A 25822-nucleotide genomic window follows, 5' to 3' on the forward strand; every position below is an offset into this window, starting at 1 on the left:
GTCGTTGGAGAAATGTCACTGACGTGAGTCTGATGGTTAGCGGTGAGTACGAGTCTCTAAGATATTCCTCCTTATTCTTGTGTTCATTTGGCTTCTGATCTGAATTACTGAATGATGAATATGACTTTTACAATAAGATCAATATAAATAGTAAGTGGTATTAGTGATGAAGAAGAGTTAAAAGACGAAAGTCTCGAGTTTTACGGTTTCAATTTCCTAGGTCAGCAGAGGAGGGCCTTTTTGAAATCTAGGTAGGTAGTCATGGCTAATTTTGCAAACAAGTATTGATCGGTTGCTAAGTTTTATTTATTAGAAGTGTTTTAAGTTGCGGAGGGAGTAGGTTAGGTGGTGAGTGAATGAGTAAAGAGGTTCTACCTACCTAGTGCCAACATATTACTATACCTACCTACCTACCTAGTAGTAATCAGCCAAAGGTTACGCACCAAAAATGTACATCTTTATCAACCTGGTTTAGTTTTGGAGGTCGCCCGATCTGACCTCTAGGTAATTGGACCAATGGAATCGCAGTAAACTGCCCTGTGACGACTAGGATGCCTTGATGGTATCGGGCTAATGGGGCTAAGCTACAAGTTTCATCTGTAGCTTAGTACCTAATTTGAAAAGGCGAAAGGTAGGCTGTCTTATACCCATGCCTGTTTTAAGCTAGCTATAGTAGGTACTAGCATTTCAAGACTTGAGATTTGAAGGCTTAGGATCAATGTTGCCTTTTGAGGAATTTCGTCTAGCTACTTCCTACTAGCCTGCCTACTAGTAACTAGTGTGTCTTTCTAGTGACATCTAGGTAGCAACCCTCCGTCGATATTCTGACCACAGGCCATGACACTGAGGAGTAAAATTCTTCACTTTGCCTTTTTATGCTTTATTATGAATATAAGGTTCTAAAACATATCCTGCTTATTCATACAAATGAATTGTAATGAAATCCTTTATTTTTCTTCTTCAAAAATACTTAGTACCTATGTTAAGCTACTGACGTGTCGTTTATTTACGTCACGCAAAATAATTCTAGTACATCAGAAATTATGTATTCTAACCATTAAATCCTAACTAACGTAAAAAAAAATCAAAAGACTGTGTATAGTAACATTGCTAAAAGCCAATGTTGTGAAGAAAAAACGGCATCTCTGCTTAGGATATTTTCCGGTAGATCTTGGTATACTAGGTATAACCATTCCATGGCGACCTAGACTATGGCAGTTGACGTTTTCCTATGTTATTTTACTTGCTTTACAAGAGTTCAATGGAAAATTTATTTTGTTCCACTGTAACTAAACTTTAATTTGCCTTTGAACTCTATACGTCGGTACACTGCACGCCTTGGTACCGTCATGTAGTCTTCAAAGGTAAATTACTGCTTAGTTACAGTCGTCCGAATAAATATTACTTTCAAATCTTGTACAGCAAGTAAAATAACATAGGAAAACATCAATTGCCATCATCTAGATCGCCGCGGAATGCTTATATAGAAATACCTATATATTTCCCTATGTATACTTAACATAGGCCATGTTAGGTATCGCCTGTGTGCTTTTTTTTTCATATCCGATGATGGTGTTAACTAGTAGTTGTGAACTATGGCCCTCCAGTGCACAATTAAGTTAGCTTTGAGATTTTTTTTTTAGCTACAGGTGATTGTCTAATATCTGGCTTTTAATCAGAGTTTTAACCTTGCTTAACCTATTACTACATAGGCTACTGCACAATATTAGGCTCTGGGATTGACTACATTTGCAGTAACCAAGAACAAAATAGAGAGTGAATTAGGTAGTGTGTGCAATGGCAGAATACCTGCCAAGCTAACCAAACATACTCTATGCTAGTAGTCATCAAGACAATTGCATTACTCTAAGCAACGCCTCACTTGTATGCAGCTATATAGTTCAATGTAATTCCTTTACAGTAATTTCTATAAATTCTGTTCCTTCTCATCGCATACATGCATCATCTCAGTCTTCAAGATATCGGTCTAATTCTGAGCCTTTGGACACAGGGTAAATGACTGGGCTGCAATATGGGCCACCTCTCCGGAATGCAGCCACTTCATAATTTAGGAGCAAACACTTACTACAAGAGAAGCGTAGAGGTCGTGTTGAGCTGTGTGGATGGACCACAACTCTTGACTGATGATCATGGCAGCGAATTCAAGTACTTTTTCGGGAAGGTGGCCGCATTCCGGAATCGATGGCTGCTATGTCCTGCTCAGTCATTTACCCTACCTCTCAACCTTTGATTTCATCCTAATTCCTTTAACCATTTTTAATGTCAATGTTGATCATTTATTGTTTCACAATGCATTCACTGTTTAACCATGTACGTAATGATCAAGTGCAGCTTACTGAGCAAAAAGTGGTGACCTGGCAGTTTAGAGAGGATCCCCTCACCCTGTCATGCACATGTACTATGCCTCTGACTAGCCAGTTTAAGTTTAGTAATCGTCAACTTCCATAGGTAAGAGAAGAATAGTGGGATTTATAGAGGCTTCAATAAAAAAAATTACAGTACGTATGTATTTGTTTTTTATGTATATTTTAGTGTGTATGTGTAAAATGGTGATAAGTTTTTTATGAATGAATTTAATGTATTTTGCAGGTTACAGGGTGTAATTTATCATATAGTAATGACTTCAAAAAGCTACGCTGTAAAGATTAAAAGTATTATAATGTTAAATTGTGATTTCAGGACACTGAACAGTCAAGAATGAGGAAAATGACGTCTATTTTAAAATATTTTACATTTGCTGTGATTCTGCTCCATACCAATTGTTTGAGATGGAGTGAGCTGAATTTGCCTGAAGAACACATGGCCATGTTCTTCAATGAAAATCCTGAGTTAGCAGAAAGATGTGAAAATGATAAGAATTGCCCTTTCAAGGTAAGTCTTGCAATGCTCAATTGTTATGTGGTCACACTTTGTATACTGAGTGATTTTAGATTGTTGCAGTTTTTGTTTTGTTTTGTTTACCAGAGTTTGAGTTGACTACTTTTTTATTTTGTGTAATTTTTTAAAAGAAAATTAGAATGACCACTGATACTTTACCTTTTCCTGGAGAGTTGAATTTATTACATCATATCTTATTTGGAAACTTACTTACATACTGTAATAGGAACTTGTAATAGTAGATGTATCGTAGTGTCTGTTGTTTTTTACTTTTGGAGAAGAAAGTCAATCATAATGCTGTAGATGTCAATCCATAGAGCATTTACAATGCTGCTTATTTGATGGAGGAAGAAAAAAAAGAATTAAGGTAAGTTCAATGTGACAGTATTATAAACCTTGCATTATTTAATGTAACTAAAAAGTTTCATGCTCTGTTCATTGTGAATGGAGTGTGTTCATTCTGTGTATGCTATGTGTTCTGTTCACAGTGAATATAACTTGTTCTTTCTGCTGTGGTAGTTTGCCAGATTTGGTACAGGTATTAGTAGAGTATGTTAAGCATTCTTGGAGGTTCTGTTTATTGTGTAGGTGAGATGAGGGTTTGTTTATCGTAGAAAATGGTTACAGTACTATATTTGTCCTTATTTATTCCATACATTTTTTTCTCTCTCTCTCTCTTTGCCTTAAGATGTGGGAGCAACATCTATGAGGCTTTTAAAGAGCCTTATTATTAAAAAATGATGTCCTCTTTTTGTCATTATTAGCATTATTAAGGGTATCCTTTATTTATTAGAGCTTTATTTTGTCAATGATGGTATACTTGCTTAATTCACTGGGGGTGGAGCGCTGTACGTATGTCATATCTTTCTTAATTCCCTGTGGATGGAGTATGTCATGTCTTGGCTGTTAATAAGCATGTTCATTTGCTTATGTCTAACTTGTTCTAAATAATGCATTTCTTTGTATGGTATGAGTGAAACACTCTTTATCACTGTGATTGATGGAGGGTTCCATTTTAGTGTGAGGTGATCTCATAGATAGAGCTTCTGTGTTTTGTTGTGGTCTTACAGATAGAACTTTTTTGTTCATCTGTATGTGTACATTGAGCATTTTTTACTACCTTGTGCAGAGCTTTACTATGCTCTTTGTTGTGAATAGAACTTGCTTCCTTTGTATGTAAGGTAGGATTACACTTAACTGTGGATGGGCCTTGCCCTGTAAACCATGAATGAAGGTGACTGTTTTGTGCTGGTTGGGATGGTTTGCTGCTTTTGGGAGAAGTACTATACTCATTTGATCATGGTTGAGTGTCTCCTCAGTACAAATGCATAGCTAGGGCTCAGTTCATAATGGATGGAATTGACCTGTTTTACCTTGCCTATTCAGTAATCTTCAATGGAACTGGCTTTACCAACTAAATAGAGTGTGCCAAGTTCAGCATGTAGAGAACTTGAGCTTTTGAATTTAATGGAGCTTGCTTAGTAACTTTCAGTGGATCATGTTAACTTCACTGTGATTAAGAATTTCTCAAATCACTATCCTTAACTCTTGCCACACTGTTAAGGTGTTTATTGTTGATATAATTTTATGTGTAAAAAATAACTTTCAGTGTTCTGTGTGATCTGAAGTTTGTATTTCAGGACCCAACACACTCCTTTGACTCTGTCTTCTGTATGTAGTAGAACTGCTGACTGAATTTTGTGTTTCTGGACCCAACATTCCCCTTGGACTCTGTCTTCTATCTGTAGTAGAACTGCCAGTGTGTGCAGTATTTAGTCTTTTATTTCTGGACTCGGCAAATGTAAACTAGTCTGTCACACCTTTTTTATTTTAATGTAATCCACATTAATTATCCTCAAAGTGCTGTGCGTAAACATGTTCGCTTGACCCTGAGTAAATTACTAAAGCCGTTGCCCCTTTTCCCAAGATACACCTTTATCGAGCGGCATGTTGGGGATACGAGACCAACTGCTCTTTACAGAATCGTTATAGCCATCCTTCCTGTCCAGGAGATCACAAAGGTAAGTGAATGTTTGCTTGCGTTTGTTGCTGTTTGTTCGTAGACATCTTGAATATTCTGGTCAACTGAGTGTACTTTCTTTTGTTGTAACTGATGTGGCAAATTTATACTCAGTAACTTACTGCATTTACAGGAAATTTTTGCAAATTACAAGTTTTGTTATTTAGCAAAATATCTTTTTTCAGGTGTGACCAGTGATTAAGTATTTTTAGATCCATGGATACGTTTATTTCATAGTGGCAGTTCATCTTGGAAATTCCTGCTGTGATTTGATACCAAACTTTCATAAACCTAGGCATTACAGTACTTGCATTCACTTTATAATCCATCTAGTTAACCCCATTGTAGCAATTAGGCATGATAAAACTGTGGTGCTATTTCATATCTGTAACAAAGGAATAAGTGATGACAGAGGGTGAGACTTCCCTTATTAGGGCCTGTACAATTACTGATTACCTGAGGTAGTAAGTTTAGAAGTAAAGTACCTGAGAGGAGACATCCATCTCTGTGTAGTCCCTTTGGCTTACAGGTTCATATGCTATGAGGGGATGTTAAAGTATAGATGAAGTAATAGACTTGTATGTAAGAAATGTGAAATCATGTTTATTTTATATGACTGTGTGAAGGGAAGTGGAGAAGCTTGTAGTGGTGTGGATGGGTACATCTTTGAAGAAGTTTTGGATTTCTTATATACTTTGTAGATTTATTATTGCAGTTGAAATCCAGTAGTTTGGTACCCTCTTCATCTTGTTTGATAATAAAAAAGTAAATCCCATTTTTTATTAAACCCATTGCTCTGGTACTTTACCCCCAAAGTGGTATATTAAAAAGATATCAAATGTGCTTGCAATAACTTGACTTTTCAGTTGTCAAATTATATAATTTATATTTCCAACTCAGTGGTGCAGCTGCCTCCACTTTTCCCGCAGATCTTGTGTTCTGGTGCAGTAACATCATTATTTCTATGAATTGTCCTGTTATGGTCTTTTTTTGTAATGCCTTTCTAAATTGTATTGGTAATCTGTCAGTTGCCTTCCCAAGATGTACAAGTATGTGGGATAATTTCCTCCTGCTTGCATGGCACTATTGATTGATTTTGTTCAAAGTTTTTGATATCATAATTCTTATGTCCTGTATATAGTAGTACTGTAATAGTGAAGTATTTTTGAAAGCTTGTGTCTCCATCTCTTCCCTACTTTCAAAGGTACACAGTTGACAAAAATTTTTTGGCTTCTGGTATTAAAAAAGTGTTATGTAGTAGGCTCCATTTTTTAACTTGCCTTCCATTTAAAGCTTTGATAAAATATGAATTTGACAATTGTCTGGGCTCATCCAAGGTCATGCCTCCGTAATTTATGCCTCCTTCTTTATTTTTTATTTTATTTTTTTTTCATCTTGTGAAGGTGAAATGGTGAATAATTTGTCCATCCCCTTGACTTCTGCAGTGAAAAGATAGATTTGTGATTGTGAGACAAGGAATGTTTTGATAAGGTTTTGATTATTAAATACAATCGCTCTCCAAGGTCAACAGTTGTGTAGTGTTTATAGTCAGTGATTTTCTGATAGACATAGGAATCTTGCAAAGTTAATAGTATCTAAATTCCTTGTAATTCCAGGTTGGGTCAAGACAAAGGAAGAACAGTTGGAGACATTTTATAAACAAGGGGACTTCGGTTTTGTCCAGGAACAGCGAAGTGAGCTGAAGATTTATTGTCACTCAGATAAAAAGGTAGTCTTGGGTTTTAATATTTTTGTATAAATGTAGGAATTGGAGTAACATGCTGTATACTCTTATTCACTTGGTCTAATTTTTTCTGACAATACTTTCGTAAGTTTCAATGAATTTTCATTTGTATTACATACTGTATAATATTATGATTATAACATGGATGCATTTGTTTCCATTTGATTCAGTGTCATGTATGTGTATTGGAGTCATATTGGCCTTTCATATTAGACATACACGTATTTAGAATTCCTCTGTGTAAAAAAAACTGGCTTGTGGGAAGGAGTGCAAAGCAAAGGTCCACTCCCCAAGGCTGTCAAAGAAAGACTGATGCATCACTGGATTCAAGTGCACTCTCTCTTCCTGTGCTTTCACGGCAGCCACGCATCGGATGCCAGATGCCGAAGATTCCTTGCATTACAATCTATGATTGTTTTTAACCTGTTTACAGCTGGTACTAGTAGATTTATCCTATTGTTAAGACCAAAGTTTTGTTAGCTATGGAAAATACAAATTGATTAAAAATTTGTAATTTTTTAACAGGGTGGATCCTGGCTAGAATGTACTGACCATTTGAAGTTCTGCCGTGGGAAGAACATTTACATTGATTTTCGTCACCTCATGAGCCAAAGGGAGGTTTTGAGGTACAGCATGGATGTCCTCCGTCACGGGCAAATTGGAGGTCACTGCAAGTACGTTTATTTTCTTCTGGCAGTTGTTGAGTGTCTTGAAATTCTCTGTGTTTTGTCTCACTTTTGGACATAAATATCTTCATATTTTTATTCTGAGTAAGCCAGTAATATGTATTCTGGTCCTTTACCTCACAGGTTAGACAAAAAACTTCTTGATCGAAATGCGGACCAGATCAGCCCCCTTCAGTCATGGGGGCCTGAGATGAGGCATTTCGTTGAGCTCAAGAAAAAAGTGGAGCCGGGAGCACGTCAGTGTGACAGATGGGTGGAAACTCCAGTTTACATTATGAAGCTTGATGCTTGTAAGTTCTGCAACTTAGTCCTTTGACTTACAGGTTCCTATGGGATGTTAATGGCTGCCATCAGTTCATGTAACTTTTAGCCTATCTGGGGCAAACATTGTACGTATAGAGTTATGCTTAATTGTCACATTAATGCACTTTGACATGTCCATTGCTAATTTAATGTCTTTGAACCATTTGCATAAACCTTTAAGCTGAACTGCCATCATCTTCTGGTAATATTTCCCCATTTTCATTCTTGAGATCCACTAAACTAAATGATATTAGCAAAAAAGGTAGCCATTAATTGGCATTCCTTGTTTCCATTTCATAATATTATCGTTTTTGTCTTGTAAAATAAAAGGGTCACAATATTTCATAGAACTTTGCAAGAGTAGAGCAGTTTGCTGGTAAAATTCTTGGTTGTACCATATTGCTTTGCTTTTTCTTGAAATTATATCTTGCATTCATCTCAATGATTTTTATTGCAGATAGTAACATGTATCATCACTTTTGTGACTTCTTCAACCTCTATGCTGCGCAACATGTAAATAGCTCAGATGAATATGCCTTCTCTCAGGAGTGCCAGGTCAGTGGGTTACTTACTGTTCGGAATTGGCATGAAATATTGTTTTGTGCTCTTGAGTCACTTGGTGTGTTGAGTCCCCTTCCCTGTTTCAAGTTTGCAATTGGTGTGTTTTGTATTGGTAGAACTCATTACTAGACAGTTGCAATGTGGAAACCTGTGTTTACTCATGTTAAGAAAAGATATGTTCCAATTTGCATGTTTTGTGATTGTAAGTACAAATCACCTGCCTGATGATGGCTGACATAATCTTCCAAAAATTTTACCTTTTCAGTATATGATACCTAGTATATAAATTAAATGGGGTTTTATGTTTGCTATGTTCATTGTTAACTCGCTAATAAAGAGGTGAATAATTGCTGTACAGTACTGGCTTCAGTGAAATAGTTTGCGTACCCCACCATACCCCACCCTCAGCTATTTAGTGTAACGTATTCTGCCAGTTGTCCGGTGTTGTTATGAGTGTCCATCTTGAGAATTGGGAGATCATTTTGAGATTTTATATTCATGATGAGAAATAAGTGTTTGTGCTCTCAAACATTTTAATTCCTTTGATATCCTTGCAGTGGACTGTTGTGTGGTACTGTATTATCTTTCTTCAAAAATGGGCCCTGTTAGTCTGTTTTAGTTATATTTTGAATGTTTTCTCCTTTAATGACAATGATAATGGCAATAATGATAAATTTGATTTTACAATCATACAAACCACTACTTTTAAGTAGAATAATACCCAATGTGAGCTGGAAATGATTGTCGAAGTTAAGGAAAAAGATCTGATATACGTAATGGGTTATCTACAGGTGAGAAAGTGTTACCCTGCCACTAATCTACTTGTCATCTATTGATAGCTTTATTATCAAGCTTTAAAACCATTTCCAGCTCATGCTGGGAACTATCTTAAATAAAAAAAAAACTCAAATTCTTTTATTTTTTTAAAAGTACAAATTGTTGTAATATACCTATACAGTGGTCCTCCTGTATTCATGGGGGATGTGTACCAGACCCCCCCCCCCCCGGCCTGTGAATAGTTAGAATCCGCAAATAGTTGGAACCCCTATAAAAACGCAGAAAACAGTCTATTTTGTTAGTTAAAACCCAAGAAAACCCACTAAAAATTTGTATATTTGGTTTTTTAAAATGTTTGATCACAAAAACTGCATTTTATGATGATATAGATAAAAAATCAGAAATTTCTGGGTATTTCTTAAAGAAAAATACTGCGAATAGGCGAATTTTTCGCGAATAATGGGAAATGTTCCCAAGAGAAATGCGGGAATGCGTGAGTCCGCAAATCCGGAGAACAAGAATACGACGGGGGTCCACTGTATGTTATGTTTCAAACCTTTTTATTTGGGGAGATACTATTTTAATGCTTTACTTCAGAAAATCCCCCGGTCAGAGGTAGGCTGTTGTCTTGATTGTCTCTGCTTGTTCCATAAGAATGTGTGTCAATAATTGTACAATGTGGCATTGAAGTAATATTACAGTGTCCAGCCCTTTTTGTTTGATATTGAGATTTTGTGGACTTTTGTTTTTTTTATTTTTTCATCTTGCAGATAATGTCATGGGAAAACATTCCTTACCGTTCCAACTTTGGGCCGGGTTTTGATGTATTTAGCAATAGACTTCTCTGGAACCTAGACACGGTGGCAGGTAATGTGGCCGGAAATGTTAAACATCAGTCCCTAAATAAAACCATTATGTTAATCATAAAATGACTCACTTATTTCATATTAAAGATTGGTTCTTATATATAAATTTTGTACATGAACTTCCCTGCCAGATATATACTTAGCTATAGTCTCCGACGTTCCGACAGAATTCAAATCTCGCGGCACACGCGACAGGTAGGTCAGGTGGTCTACCTTACCCGCCGCTGGTGCGGCGTATGAACCAATCTATCTCTCCAGCCAGATTTTTTTCTTGTCGCTGAAGCGATAACAACTGTTGTCGTTTCTTCGATATCTTCTTCATTTCTCGCTTGCCTGGAGATTGATTTGAACATTTTGGTGACGTATTCGCTCTATGTTGGCTTGGCATACGCTGATTGTGGACCGTTATTGACTTTGCGCTGGATTTTCCTGTAGAATGTCTGATTTTGATTCTGTTTCCAAAACTCCGGTTTGTTTAGAGTATGTGTGACCGATGGATGTAAGGTGAGGTACCGAAAGCTGCGGTGGACCCTCACACTTTCTGTGTTAAATGTAGGGGGAATGAATGTTCGTTTAGTAACCCGTGTCAAGAGTGTGAGGTTTTGAACGAAGATGAATATAAGGCTCTTTCTTCTTATATTAGGAAACTTGAAAGGGATAGGGTACGATAAAGCTTCTTCAAGGAGCTCGAGCAGGTCGAGAATGAGTGAGAATGAAAAACTAACATTAATGTAGTTTTAGAACCTTCCTCCCAGGTCTCAGCTCCTGCTCCCCGCACCGAAGCCGTAGATTCGTCTTCGGAGGCGGCGGCCTCAAAAGCTTCCTTGTGTTCTAAGGAAGACAAGAATCTTCGTACTGGGCAAGGTAAGAGTGCAGTGATGATAAGTGCAGTGTACCCAGTGATGTGGAGGGTGCGTCTGACCGGCTCCTTAGTGCCTCCAGGCCTAGACCTCTTCCAGACTCCCAGTTCCAGTGGAGGAGGAAAGTCGAAAGCCGCAGGAGGGCTAGGGAGAGCCCCCACCGGTCAGGCGTCCCCTCGGCAGATCCTGAAGTTCGCTCCCAGGCTGCCTTGGATCGTAAGAAGAAGAATATTCTTCGCCAGTGTTTTTCGTCATCCTCTTCTCCTTCGCCGAAGCGTGGGTGGAGCTCTAAGGAGGCGTCACGCCCGTTGAAGAGGGCTGCGGAGGCTCCCTTCAGTACGTTAGCGTCCAGCCCAGAAGACTTTTCTGATGTAGCTTCCTTGCAAGCAAAGAAGCCTAGGAGATCCGGTGATCGCCCTCCTTCTCCCGCGCCTCGCGCTGAGCTTGCTTCGGAAGAAGATCCTGGGGACTCTCCTTCTCGAGTACTAGCGGGCCTACAAGCTCAGATCACAGCCTTGGTGGACTCCTTGGCATCGAGATCGCGTAGAAGGAAGGATTTGTCTCTCCCGATCAAGAGATCGAGGCGCGTTTCGTCGGAAGAGCGCTCTCCTTGTAATCGGCGTTCTCCTTCTTTTGAGGATTCTTCTACTCATCGTAACATTTCACGAGAGGAACACCACTCCCGCTCGGAGGTGTCGAGACGCCATTCGACGGATAGGCGCTCCTTGGACTATGAAGATATTTCCTCAAATCGGATTCCTGCCTCGGGTAGACGCTCAGCCCCTTCTGTTTCTCCTTCTTCTAGAGTTCGTGCAAGAAGAGAGAGTCGCTCAGGTCATAGAAGACTTGGTTCGTCGTCGCCGTCTCTTCTTTCTTCTCCTCGTCTTCTCAGAGAACCTAGGGAATGCCCTTCTGAAAGTAGGCGCACTTCTCCTTCCGACTACTGTAGTCGGGCGTCGGATAACGTGACTGGTAGGCGCTCATCGCATGGAGTTCGCTCCTCCCTGTAAGACATCAAGAGTCTAGTAGGAGCCCTGCTCCTGGTAAGCATCATTCTTTTAGTAGCTGTTCGCCTGGAGAAAGACACCTTGATCCTCGTTTGCTTCGTTATCTCCTAGTAGGCGCTCTTCGTTCTCGAGACTCCCCACTCCTCATCGGTCTCCTCTTGCTAGAAGTCAAGAACGCCTCAAGCGCCCTGCTTCTGTTAGGCGCTCGGAGCCTTACAGACGTTCTCCCCTCGGTAAGGACCAAGATCTCGCCGAACGCCCTGTTCCGTTTAAGCGCTCGGAGCGTAGCAGCCGCTCTCCGCTTCGTAGGCATCAAGAGCCTCTCGAGCGCCCTGCTCCTGAAAGGCGCCCTATTTTTAGCAACGTTTCGCCGCTTGGTAGGCGCCAGGATTCCACTAAGCGCCCTGTAAAACAGATAGGCGCTCGGCGCCTAGTAGCCGCTCTCCTCACGATCGGCGCCAGGATCTTAGCAGGCGCTCTCCCTCTCGTAGTTTCCCTAGGGATAGACGTGGTCTTTCTAGAGAAAGGAGTCCTTCCTCTTTTGATGTTAAGAGTTTGTCTGCACTTAGGAAGGAATGCGAGTTTAGACAAGAATTTTCGGATAAGCGTCCGTCTTTTACAACTCGTCGTTCTCCTGTACGCCTCTCTACTTTGGAATCTTCTCCTCATTCAAGACGTTTGTCTCCTTCATCGCACTGTACCCCAGCTAGAAATCATCTAAGGATTCTCATAAGGATCCTCATCCTCGTTCTCCTCATCCTCGTTCTCCTCTTCAAGAAGACCAGGAAGCCTCTGAGGAAGAAACTAATACATCGGCAGCAGTTTCTTCGTACAAGAAGCTCACAGAGCTTCTCCTTCAGGAGTTCGGAGAGTCTTTGAGCCCTACTGCTCCTCCTTCTCCACACTCGTTGTTCTCCACAGCGAAAGCAACGAAAGGATCTTCGTGTGTGAGAATGAAGCCGACTCTTTCTATGAAGAAAGCGCTCAAGAGTTTCGGTTCATGGATGCGCACTAAAGAGGAAGCGGGGAAAACAATGTTTTGCCTTCCCTCCGTCGAAGCTTTCAGGAAGGACAGGATTTTGGTATGAGACAGGAGAACCTTTGGGACTGGGCCTTCCGTCTTCAGCTGACGCAGATTTTTCGGCACTAGTAGACGCCACTAGAAGATCAGCTTTGAATTCGGCCAGAACAACGTGGGCAATGAATGAAATGGATCACATTCTAAAAGGCATTTTTAGAGTCTTGGAAGTTTTCAACTTTCTCGATTGGTCCCTCGGAGTCCTAGCCAAGAAAACTCAAGGACCGGACACGTTTTCTCCGGAGGATTTGAATTGTGTCTTATCCTGTATGGATAAATCGGTGAGAGATGGGGCCAGCGAAATAGCTTCACTGTTTGGAGCAGGGGTCTTGAAGAAAAGATCAGTATTTTGCTCATTTTTAACAAAGTCGGTCTCACATGCTCAGAGATCGTCTTTGCTTTTTGTTTTTCCCCTCTCTCTACACAGCTGTTTCCTAAACACCTGGTTCAAGACATTTCGAAGGCTCTCTCTGCCAAAGCTACGCAGGACCTTCTAGCACAGTCTGCAAGGAAGCCGCGCCCTACCTTCCAGACTAAGACAAAGAAAGCTAAGCCGACCTCTCAGGAACCCTTTCAAGGGGCATCTACCTCTAGATCCTCTTCGTTCAGAGGTCGGAAACCAAACAGAAGAGGGAGGACTTTTACGAAGTCAATCAAACCTCCCAAGTAAGACTCAAGTCCTTCAGACAACTGTAGGCGCCAGGCTTTTACAGTTTGCAGAAGTCTGGGCCAGAAAGACGCAGATGCCTGGACCCTGTCAATTTGAGGAAGGGCTATCTAATCCCGTTCTCTTCGAGGCCTCCCTTGACGAATACCCCGAGGGAGTTGACGGCCAGATACAGGGACCCCATCATGAATCAAGCCCTCCGACTAGCGGTAGATCAGATGCTGGAAAAGGAGGCGATCGAACTAGTGGCAGATCATCTTTCGGCAGGCTTTTACAACCGCCTGTTCCTAGTTCCGAAATCCTCAGGGGGATGGAGACCGGTGTTGGATGTAAGCGCCCTGAACTTCTTCGTCGAAAAGAAGAAGTTCACGATGGAGACCACTGCCTCGGTGTTAGCAGCACTCCGTCCAGGGGACTGGATGGTGTCCTTGGACTTACAGGACGCTTACTTCCACGTACCAATCCATCCTTCCTCGAGGAAGTTTCTAAGATTCATGATGGGGGAAGAATCTTCCAATTCAGGGCCCTGTGTTTGGCCTCTCATCCACGGCCCCCCAAGTCTTTACGGCCATCATGAGGAATGTGGCACAATGGCTTCACCTGGAAGGGGTGAGGATTTCGCTCTATCTCGACGATTGGCTTATAAGGGCCAATTCCAGAGATCGTTGTCTGAAGGACTTGAAAAGAAAAACCCTGGATTTGACTTATTCCTTAGGACTTTCTGGTCAATCTGCAGAAGTCAAGTCTGATTCCCGCTCAAGAGTGCGTTTATCTGGGGATCCGGATGAACTCTCTGAGTTTTCGGGCTTTTCCGTCACAGGAGAGGATAGCCCGGGGACTCGAAAAAGTAACAACCTTCTTAGGGAAAGAAGTATGCACAGTGAGGGAGTGGATGAGTCTGCTGGGGACGCTCTCCTCACTGGAGCAATTTGTTTCCCTAGGAAGGTTGCACCTGAGACCGCTCCAATTCTTTCTTCATCGGAATTGGAGTCGTCCTTCTCAGGATTTGAAGTTCTCCCTGTCAATTACTCTTCAAATCAAGAAGGAGTTAGCATGGTGGGCGGATCCCGACAAGTTCTCGCAGGGACTGCCTCTTCAATCCAGAAACCCAGCCTGGTGTTGTTCTCCGATGCGTCGGAAACAGGTTGGGGGGCGACTCTGGGAACCAAGGAGGTGTCAGGAACCTGGATGGGGGACCAGTCTTCCTGGCACATCAACAGGAAAGAACTAATAGCCGTGTGGCTTGCTCTGAAGGAGTTCGAGTCAGATGTGACAGGAAGCATTTGTGCAAATAAACTCGGACAACACCACGGCTCTGGCATACATCAGGAAACAGGGGGGGACGCATTCCTTCTCTCTGTACGAAACAGCAAGAGATCTTCTTCTGTGGACAGAAGAAAGGGGGATAAAACTTCTCACCAGATTCGTACAGGGAGAAAGGAATGTAAGGGCAGATCTCCTCAGCAGGAAAGATCAGGTCCTTCCCACAGAGTGGGACTCTGCACCAAGATGTTTGCCAGAGCCTTTGGAAGTTGTGGGGCAGGCCTCTCTTAGACCTGTTTGCAACTTCAAAAAACAAAAGACTGGATCTGTATTGCTCTCCCATCTCGGATCCAGGAGCAATAGGGATAGACGCTCTCCTACTCGATTGGAAAGGACTCGATGTATACGCGTTTCCCCCCTTCAAGATTCTGGGGTTGACTTTAAAAAAGTTCGCAGAGTCAGATTCCGCGAGGATGACTTTGATAGCTCCCTTTTGGCCAGCACAAGATTGGTTCACAGAGGTGCTGGAATGGCTAGTGGATTTTCCAAGATCGCTTCCTCTAAGGAGCGATCTACTCAGACAGCCCCACTTCGACAGGTACCACAAAAACCTCCCCGCTCTCAGTCTGACTGGCTTCAGACTGTCCACAAACTGGTCAGAGCGAAAGGCTTTTCGTCAGCAGCTGCTAAGGCAATCGCTAGAGCGAGGAGGTCTTCCACATTACGAGTGTACCAATCGAAGTGGGATGTCTTCAGAAGATGGTGCAAGAGGAATAACGTTTCCTCTTCCAGTACCTCTGTGAATCAAATTGCAGACTTCTTTTTATTCTTAAGACAAGAATGTGGCTTGGTCGTTTCGACGATTAAAGGCTATCGTAGTATGTTGGCGAATGTCTTCAGGCACAGGGGCCTCAACTTATCGGAAGATAAGGACCTACAGGACCTTATTAGGTCGTTTAATACAACGAAAATGCAGTATCCTAAGACACCTAGCTGGAATTTGGATGTAGTCCTTCATTCCTTGGGTCCTCTAGGTTTGCAACCCCCTAATTCAGCCTCATTCAGAGACCTTACCAGGAAGACTCTGTTTTTGATGGCTCTAGCTTCCGCCAGAAGAGTGAGTGAGCTTCAGGCGATTGATGGTAATGTGGGTTTTAAGGAGGACTCTCTCATTTGCTCTTTCCTTCCTGGTTTTCTTGCAAAGAATGAGAACCCATCAAGTCCATGGCCCAAGAACTTCGAGATTCGTGGGTTATCTTCTTTGGTAGGAGAAGAACCCGAGAGAACTCTTTGCCCAGTGAGAATGGTGAAATACTACCTTAGAAGAAAGAGCAACTGAAAGCCAACCGAGAGGTCCTGTGGTGTTCAGTAAAAGAGCCTACTCGTCCATTGTCGAAGAACGCATTGTCCTTCTTCTTGAGAAGCCTCATCAAAGAAGCACACGGATCCTGCAGAGAAGAACATCTTAGGCTTCTTAAAGTGAAAGCACACGAAGTAAGAGCCATAGCAACTTCTCTTGCTTTCAACAAGAATATGTCCGTGCGAAATTGATGGAGACAACATTCTGGAGATGTCAGTCAGTGTTCGCGAACCACTACTTACGTGATGTGAGAATCACTTACGAAAAATGCTTCGCCTTGGGCCCGTACGTATCTGCGGATTCAGTGCTGGGGCAGGGAGCTGGAACTCATCCTGTTTAGTAGTATAAATTTTTCCCCCTTGTAATTGTTGTTGTTGGTTGCCTTAAAGAGGATGCATGAAGGGCATCTCTTTAGGTCGTAATACTAATCTTTAGTAGTTTGGTTAGGTGGTCTGATGAGTGTGGCTCCTTGCAGTAGTAGTGGTTAGGACCTGTTAAGATAGGGACGAACTCCCTTTAACAGGATCCGACTTGGATTCTACCACACAAAGGGATCACATATCCCAGTGGTAGATCCGAGAGTCTTTCAGCATCAGGTCACGTCCTAGCTGTAGCTCTCCAGGCAACGCAGACTCAGAGATAATATCAATGAAGTCTTCTGCCTGAACAGGTAAGAACCAAGGTTTATTTATATCCTACAACATCAGTTGTTTCTTATCTCTCCTTATTACTTTAGCTGTCTCTTACCCTCCACCAAGGGTGCCAATCAGCTAAGTATATATCTGGCAGGGAAGTTCATGTACAAAAATGATATGTTAAACTACAATAAAGTTTTGTACATACTTACCTGGTCCAAAGATATATACGTCTAATGGCCCACCCAGCCTCCCTCAGGAGACAGGTGAAAGAGAAAAAATCTGGCTGGAGAGATAGATTGGTTCATACGCCCGCCACCCAGCGGCGGGTAAGGTAGACCACCTGACCTACCTGTCGCGTGTGCCGCGAGATTTGAAATTCTGTCGGAACGTCGGAGACTATAGCTAAGTATATATCTGCAGGTAAGTATGTACAAAACTTTATTGTAGTTTAACAATATCATTTCAAAGTTTATTAAATATTCTCTTCTTTCATACTGAAATTGTGAGGAAATATACTTAAGGTAGATTGCATTGTGCTCTATTCAGAGCTGGTCAATAAATGTTAATTTTTTTTTTAACTGATAGTAGCTTCCTTGCTTCCATGGTAATAACCCTTCAGACTATGTTGTCTATCATGCAAATTGCATTTTTCCTCTGTGTTTGCTTTTACTGGGAGACCTTGCATGGTAATATTTTGCTTAAAGGTGTAGTACGTATATCTGAAAAAGGTTAGAAGAAAGTGAGAGGTAAATATTTACATAGAATTTACTGTCAGCCTTCTCTTTACAGAATTTTGTGACTGATATTGTAGGAATAGCTTGCATTACAGTTGCAGATACCGTTTATTCTTTCTAAAAATGATTCAGTCACTTCCATTTCTAAAGAGAAAGATAATATTTATAAACATCTTACTCCAGGTTGAAAATGATAATAGAGACAAAAATTTTGTAATGGTGTTGCAGACCTGTGTGGTATATGTCTAACCAGAAAAGTTGCATATACGTAGTACAGTATATGTTATACGATCACAAGTAACATGTGAAGATTGTTTATCAAGAGCCAGCAGGAAAAATGAAAAGCAGCAGTACCTAGCGCTTTCGTGTATTCTTGATACACCTCATCAGGGTACAATATACGAAAGCACTAGGTACTGCTGCTTTTCATTTTTCCTGCGGGCTCTTGATAGTACAGTATAGTTTGAAAACAGACGAAACTGGTTTTTGTATGAAGATTTCCTGTGCGTTCATATTAGATATTAGAGTTTTAAATTTTGGTACTGTAAAATATCACAATATCAGTTAAATGTTACTGTTCATTGCAGGGTTTGAAGTAAATTCCTTTTCTTCTTATTGGCCTGGTAATATACATTAGATATCAATGCAGCTGACACTGCTTAGAAAAGATAGATTTATTTAAAAAAAAAATTTTTATTAGATGAATTTAAGTGTGGATCCTTGATAGTAATGGATAAATACAAATGGATTGTCATGTGATCAGTTAGCATAAGACTAAATCAGGGAAAATATATGTTTCTTCCATTTCATATGCTTTTGGACTTTGTCTTTAGTACTGCTACTGTATTTGTGCTGTGATATTTTTTCTTATTTTCTTAAAATTCTTCTGTCGATACAGTTCCTTTGTATTTTGCCTTATTTTATATCTTTACATTATTCACTTCATGTTTTATTACACTACTACTTCATTGTGAAACAGTTGGTGAATTTAACACTTTTTCTCTTTTAGGAGAACGTGTGTGTTTCCGCAGTGTTGTCTTTCCGTTGCTACCACGCATGATTTTTGGACTCTACTACAACACCCCGATTGTAAGAATTGTAGTATATTTGCTATATTACAATTAGTACACAAAAACTGTAATGAAAATTGAAAACTTTCCTCGCTAAAAGTTGCGTATGAATTTGAAAAGTTAACAAGCTTCAGTGGTCAAACCAGCTTATTCCCAAGAAATCCTACTTAAAAGACCAAGTTTTTAAACTAGGAAAAGTACAATATACTTAAAAAAAATGTATATTCTACTGAGGCCATTTAGCAATGAATAAATGCATGAACTCATACCATTCAATGCATGAATTTATATACACAAATGTAAAAAGGTATTATACATGCACTATGAAAATAATACCATTAATATTTAGCTTTCTTTGAAGCATTTCAACTACTGAAATGGGTGAGCCGTTCTTTCCAAAAGTTAATCATCCGCACAACTTCAAGATTTTTGTTCACTTTTCCTAAGAAATTCTGATGCACATCCAAAGACACTGGTAAAATGCATCGTCTCCCAACAGATCACTTGATCACATACCTTTGTGTTGATTAAGAATAGTATGCGGTGTTTTCTGTGCTTGGAAGTTACAGATAATGTTTTCTTGTTATTTTAGTTGGATTTTAAATATTTCAGAACTGCAGTACATACATATTTCATTAAGATTTTAATAAAAATGTCTAATGATGATGATGAGAGTAACTTTTTGCTATTTATTCTATTGCTTTGTATTATTGACTAGTGTAGTAAAGAGATTAAAATTATTAGAAAGGAACTGAAAATCAATCTTGTGTTCAACTGTGATTATTATTGCTGAGCCATGAAAAAAGTACTATATTGGCTTTTCAGATCTGGGGTTGTGAAAAGAGTGGCTTATTCCATGCTTTCTCCCGCCACATTCTTCATCGTCTGGGTATTTCTCCACGGAAGGTTGGCGATGGAAAGATTCACATCACCTTGCTTTCTAGGGAGACTCAGTACCGCCGAATTTTAAATCAAGCAGCGCTCATAAAGGCTTTAGAAGATGAGGATGAATTTGTTGTGCGCAAGGTAATGTTGGTTGCTATTATCGCAAGGATCCAAGAAGTACCTTATACTGTAGTACATTTTGCAGATTTATTGTAGCATAATTTTCCAGGTGGTTGATTGTATTACCATACTTTTGACAATTTCTCATCTTAGCAAAGTAGTCAGGGTCTGGTTGTTATTTGAATTTCATTTTATTAATTTGACAGATTTGCATTTCAGTGGCTTTCATAATTTTAAGTACTGTATATGTACAATACTATTTCCTTTTAGCATGAAGTAATACTGCCTGCTTATATATTTTCATAGAGTCTTTGTCAGTATTTTCAGTGTACAGTTGAGTGGAACTTATGTGATGTTTGTTAGATATATATTTTTCCTGAGGAGTTGATTTATAGAAGTAAAATTGAAGTAAAATTCTCACATCCCAGGCTGAATTTTCGCACTTGATGGATTTCCGCCAGCAGCTGTTCCAAGACCAGTGGACAGACATTTTCATTGGCATGCATGGTGCGGGACTTACACATCTACTTTTTCTTCCAGACTGGGGCGTTGTATTCGAGTTGTTAGTATTGTGGATACCATTCCAATTTTATGTCAGTGTTATAACTGAATGTTATGAAATCAAATTGAAATTTTTGTCTTTTTTCATGATACAGAACTTTGTTTCATGTTGAACCCACCATTTACAGTAGCTCACATTTGGGGTTTTCACAAATCCCAGATACGTATATCATTCCTGCATCAATAAAAGAATGTCTTCTGGGTAAATATGGGTAAATAGTTGCCACCATACAAGTGGCCCCATAGTCTCTGGGTGGCATATGTATGAAGCTGCTGCTGCTACTCCTTACTGTTCGAATCTGAGATATTTGAAAACCCCAAATATGGATTATTATGAGTGATCAATTTGTAATTAAAGATTAGTTTAGTTTTAAAAAAATTAAATGTTTATATGTAAACAAATACTATACTTTTAGGTATAATTGCGGTGATCCTAATTGTTACAAGGACTTAGCTCGGCTGAGAGGTATTAAATACATCACCTGGGAAGATGAAACTAAATTAAAACCACAGGATGAGGTAAGTCATACACTTATAAATGTACTATATTAGAGGTTATAATGCTAGAACATTTATTCTTTAAATGAAGTAAAAAAATAAAACATGGAAGTTTGTGATCAGCACCCATTCATTCCAAATTTCTGATCTTTTTTCCATCTCTAATCCTTTGCCATATTTATTAAAAGATAGCCTCCCTTCCCAGTTTGTCTGACGATGTGTCATATCTTGAATTTCTTCCATTTCTCCTTTATCTGATGTCATCTGTAATTCCACTTTTTCATGAGAGGCCAACTCCAATGAATTGTTAGTCTGCATCTTTTCAGATTACTAGAGAAGTAGGGTTTGTATTTGAACACTTTCAATCCTATAACTCATCCTTTATCGACTGAGACATTTCTGCCAAATGCTTTACTTGTTAGTAGCCCTGTGAAAGTCACTGAACCACACCTCTTACTGATGTTCTGACATAATTGGCCAAATAACAGACAGTGCACAGGGGTGGTCACACGCTAGGGTTTTTCTTGCTCAGCTACTGACTAGCATATATATTACAGCAGTCCCCGGGTTACGACGGGGGTTCCATTCTTGAGATGTGTTGTAAGCCAAAAATCGTCGTAAGTCGGAACGTTGTCAAAAATCCTAAGAAAACCACACTTTTAATGTTATGGGTGCATTAAAAACTATGTAAACTGCATTCTTATTGCATTTTTCATAAAAAAAAACCTTCAAATATTGATTATTTTACATTTTTGGAGTCATATTTCTTCTGCCAGATCAGTGTTGTAGGTGTCGTAACCCTGGAACATGTGTCGTAAACCTGGAAATAATTTCTGATAAATATGATTGAAAAGCGTTGTAACCTCGGAACGTCGTAAGCCGGGGACTGCCTGTATGGCTATTTGTGATAAAAAGAATGAAAAGAACACCTTGCAGATGAAGAATATTTTAATGGTGAAATGTAGATAGAATGATTGTATGTATTCATCGTAAATATATAGCTGTACAATTTTTTTTATGTATGATATACATTTATAATGATATTGTTTCTTTTCCAGGGAAAACATCCAGATGGAGGAGCCCACGAAAAGTTCACAAACTATGAATTTGATGTCAAAGAGTTTGTGAGACTTGTTAAAAAGGGCGCCAATCATGTCAAGAGTCACCGGGGCTGGAAAAGATTGCAAGAAAGGTTGGAAACTCTAATGAGACATACTGAATTATGATGACTTTTTTTTCTATTTCTCTCATATTATCTGTGATAATACTGTTTGTGCTCTAAGTGCAATTTGCATTATGGCTTAGTTGGTTGGTAATGTGTGAGGCACACATTATTTTGAATAGCTTTTGATGGATACGTTATATAAAGATTATATAACTAGGGAGAAATATCTATTAACGATAATGATGTACTACTGCAATTGCAGTTTGCCTTTATACTGATGGCTAAAGTTTCTAACTGGCTGGACTGGAAATGTGATCTGATTTCAAGGTTTTGAGATATAATGCATTCTTTGTTGACTACTTAAAGAAAAAGGGGAAAGTGCTCATTTTTATTACTTCATTGAGACTCCTAAGTGATACATGGGAAATCTATTTTTTGGGTGTCCCACGATATGATCATGGTGATTTTTATGATTCTAATACTGCAACATAATCAATATCAAACAATGCAGAAAGCAGGCTGTTATACAGTTATAAGTTATATGTTTTATATAGAACAAAGAAATATCAATATACTTTCCTGTCCATACCAAATTCAAGCCTAATATTTTACTCATGTTACCATGTCTATCATGGAGTGGTGTTAGTGGATAATTGAGTCGTCTGGTGGTTGTTTTACTGTAAGAGATGTTTATATTTTGTAATGTGTTGATTTAATGTGTACTCAGTAGCTGTAACTTTCTCAAGATAAGGTGGGCAGGTTATCCTGTTTATGACTTTTATTTACTGTTATTTTGCTAGGCAGTATCAATGTAATATATACAGGCCTAGGTAGGGAAAAGGAGTTTTCGAATGGAGTTAGTACTTGTTCAGTGTTCCTACCTGAATATATACATATAGCGTCCAGATTGCCTTCAACAATGTATATGTCATCAGACTCTATTAGGTAGGAAGTATCCTCTGTCATAAGCTGAACTTTTAATGTCAAGAAATTCTGCAACTTGGTTGATCTGAAATGAAATGAGCTTGTCCATTGTAGTTCTTAGATCAGACTAGCTAGTATTGGGAGCTGCTCATCAGTGAGTAATATGCAAATCCGGTTTGTGTTGTATATGAAGCAAAGTTGTTGCATTCACTTGGCATGTAGAGCTGATCCATACTGATCTAACCATGGTTACTGTCTTTGCCTTTTCACTTAATGAGTAACTGTTACTTGTAGTGTGCTCTCTGCCTTAGTCTCACCTGTCTGTGATTCCCCAAAGTTGGTTGAATAATTTTTTTGCTAAATATCTTTCATATCTGTCACAATTGTGTTGCTGTTAATCTCTGATTAGTTAAAAACAGAAATAACTCTCAAGTGTGTCATCTGTGATTGCTGCGCAAATGGGAGTACATAAAGCTGTTCTTGACTTTGTCTTTGCTCAGTTAAAAACAAAACTACATGTTATTGTTACATTTGTTAGCTCTGTGTATGATTGCTGGTTACTGAACATGTGCAACCTGTGTCTAATGTCTTGCAAATATTTTACTACTCCCCATATGTCATGCCCTGCTGAAAGCAGTCTAATTAATAAAAATAAGTGTATCCCTGATGCATATGGAAAAATTTCTGCTGTTTGTTAAGCAGAAAACAAGATGCACAAACCACTATGTGAAACTGGAAGTAGTTTACAAGTGTTTTGTGTAGCCATTTATTGGGGTTGCCCATGTCCACTTTGTGGGTCTGTTCATACACCTTCACTGGTTCACAACTCTGGTCACTTTGGGTCATCTTGTTCATGTCTTAGTAGAGGGGAACTGACCATGACTCATCCCATGCTCATGTTTTCCAGACTTCTTGCTGAAACACATATAATGGTTGAAACACATTATATGTTGTAAATTGAGTTTGAAAGCATTCCTCACTTGCTGCTGTTGTAAAATTGATGGACATTTGAAACCTGCATGCATGGCTGACACCACATTATACCAGGTAGTATAGCACAAATAATAATACAGGTATGGGTATAAGCTGAAGCCACAGGAAAAGCTTTAAAATGTACTTTCGTATATTTTAACACTCGGTCATTTCTTTTCAAGCTTTTCCTATGGCTTCAGCTAATAAACAAAATCATGTGCATATTTTTTGTGATATCTTAATTATATGGGTATGTATTCTTGAAACACAATTTATATTAAATTGTGCATTTGATTTCCGTTTTTGTTAGTAAGTTTGAGGTACACATTAGCAGATAGACAAATTGTAGTCTAGTGGGTTTTTTTTCAAGCTAATTTAGAAATCTTATATCTTCTACCTACAAATTATTTAGTATGGCATTCCTGAATATTGAACTTAAATCTGAACTCTTTGTTCAAAATGTAATTTAGTTTTTTTATTGTTAAGATTGATGTTTTTTCTCTTAAGATTGTTTTCTGTAAATTTATCAGGTGAACTGGCAGCATAGACACGACCTACTTACAAAAGAGTTACATTCCAGATGGATGTGTATGTTTGTTAGTTAGTTACTGTACTCATTATGACAATACAGTACAGGTTGTTTTTTCATCCTACAACTCAGTACACTACATACAATACTGAACACAGTTTTAATTTGTGATTTCCAATTGTGTATATGTAATGTCTCAGAATGTTTAGAAGTCGAGTGTTCGTAAGTAGGGCGGTGTCTGTACTGTTAGGCCCTGTGACGAACTGTGTTCGATGTGACGTCATAAGCAGGGAAAGTCGGAACTTTTCCCGCTATATCTGCACTTCTGACGTCACATCGAGCAAAGTTCACTGGGCAAAGCTCGCCCGTGTGGACGGGGCCTTAGAGATAGATTCTTTATACATTATAAATGTATAAACTTGTTTATAAATTATAAATTTATGTATTGGTTTACCTTGCCACAGTTGTGGAAGCATATTAGATTTTCGTCAATCTTTTGTGTTCCTTATATTTATGTGAGGTGTGTACAATTTTAAATAATCGGAAGAGAACACATTATTTATCTTGTTAATCTCATTACTCATCATTTGTTTATTTGAGTGGGCAGTTGTTACCTTTTGATTACATTATTGAGCTGAGACTGTTCACATAGTTGCTCAAAATATAGTTTATTTTTGAAACATTTTCCAAAACCGTTTAGACTTGAGAGGTACTTTTTCAAGTAATATCTGCTTCTTGGATACTGTATATATCATGCATTCCCAGTTATGATGTGCTGCAAGTCTTTGACGCATTGTAACTTTTGTTGAAGTTGAACAGAACTTAGTTTGTTGCAAAAGTATTAAAACAACATTAAGCAGCAGCATTTTCACAGGGCCGTTTGATGTGGAAATAAGTTGGCAGCCATTTAATAAATTTATGACTTATAAGGTTTAAAATGGCCACCTTTTTAGGAATATGCTTATGAGCTTGTATACATTAGCTCCTTAGGAATATGCTTATCAAGCTTTATCTTGTCAAAGACTTTAAAAGCAGCTTAGAAAATGTGAAATATTTATTGAGAGCAGCTTAGAAAATGTGAAATATTTATTGTCATTACCATTTGAAACTGGTAATTCAAATTTCGTTCATTTTATTGACAGCGTTTCATTTCTCAAAACTAAAAAGTTTTGTTTCTTTCATCTTCAATGATTTTTATTCTTGAATAGAGGACTACCAGAGAATTTGGTCTTATTTTTATCAGTCTAGAACTTTGATAGATAAAATTGTTGAAAATTTGGAAAAATAATTATCTAATTACTGGAATCTATAACATAGAAGAAATTTTAAATTCTGAGGTTCATTTACCAAATTGTCATGGCTTCTGTTCTAATTGATATGCAGTTATAGCTTACATTGTACAGGTGATCTGATGATCCTCTTGTTATCTGCTGAATTTGGCACTTTTATCTATAATCAAATTGGTGCTAAATGTTTTGATTTAAGGTCACGGGGAAGCGTATATTAATTTGATATAATCTGGCATGTACAAATTGTTATTAAAGGTCGTTAAGGTATATGTATACTATATTTAATGTAATGAAATTCAAATACAATGAGTTTTGTCTCAAAAATATTACAAGCTTTGAAAATGTTA

At 38.9% G+C, this 25822-nt stretch overlaps 1 protein-coding gene across 2 annotated transcripts; it reads left to right on the plus strand.

The window, feature by feature from the left end:
* LOC135227159 (EGF domain-specific O-linked N-acetylglucosamine transferase-like) lies at positions 1 to 25822 on the plus strand. 2 transcript variants are annotated; one of them, XM_064267046.1, is made up of 13 exons: positions 1 to 42; positions 2701 to 2892; positions 4826 to 4919; positions 6535 to 6647; positions 7188 to 7336; positions 7472 to 7638; positions 8109 to 8206; positions 9760 to 9856; positions 18472 to 18551; positions 19358 to 19558; positions 19966 to 20099; positions 20515 to 20617; positions 21655 to 25822. In XM_064267046.1, exons 2-13 carry the CDS (start codon positions 2719 to 2721, stop codon positions 21820 to 21822), a joined length of 1578 nt encoding a protein of 525 aa, XP_064123116.1. In that variant the 5' UTR covers positions 1 to 42; positions 2701 to 2718; the 3' UTR covers positions 21823 to 25822. The 2 variants fall into 2 exon arrangements, with proteins under 2 accessions (XP_064123116.1, XP_064123117.1); XM_064267047.1 differs by lacking the exon at positions 1 to 42 and adding an exon at positions 155 to 251.

The sequence above is a fragment of the Macrobrachium nipponense genome, chromosome 15 (assembly GCF_015104395.2).
Source record: "Macrobrachium nipponense isolate FS-2020 chromosome 15, ASM1510439v2, whole genome shotgun sequence".
In the NCBI taxonomy this organism is placed as follows: Eukaryota; Metazoa; Arthropoda; class Malacostraca; order Decapoda; family Palaemonidae; genus Macrobrachium; species Macrobrachium nipponense.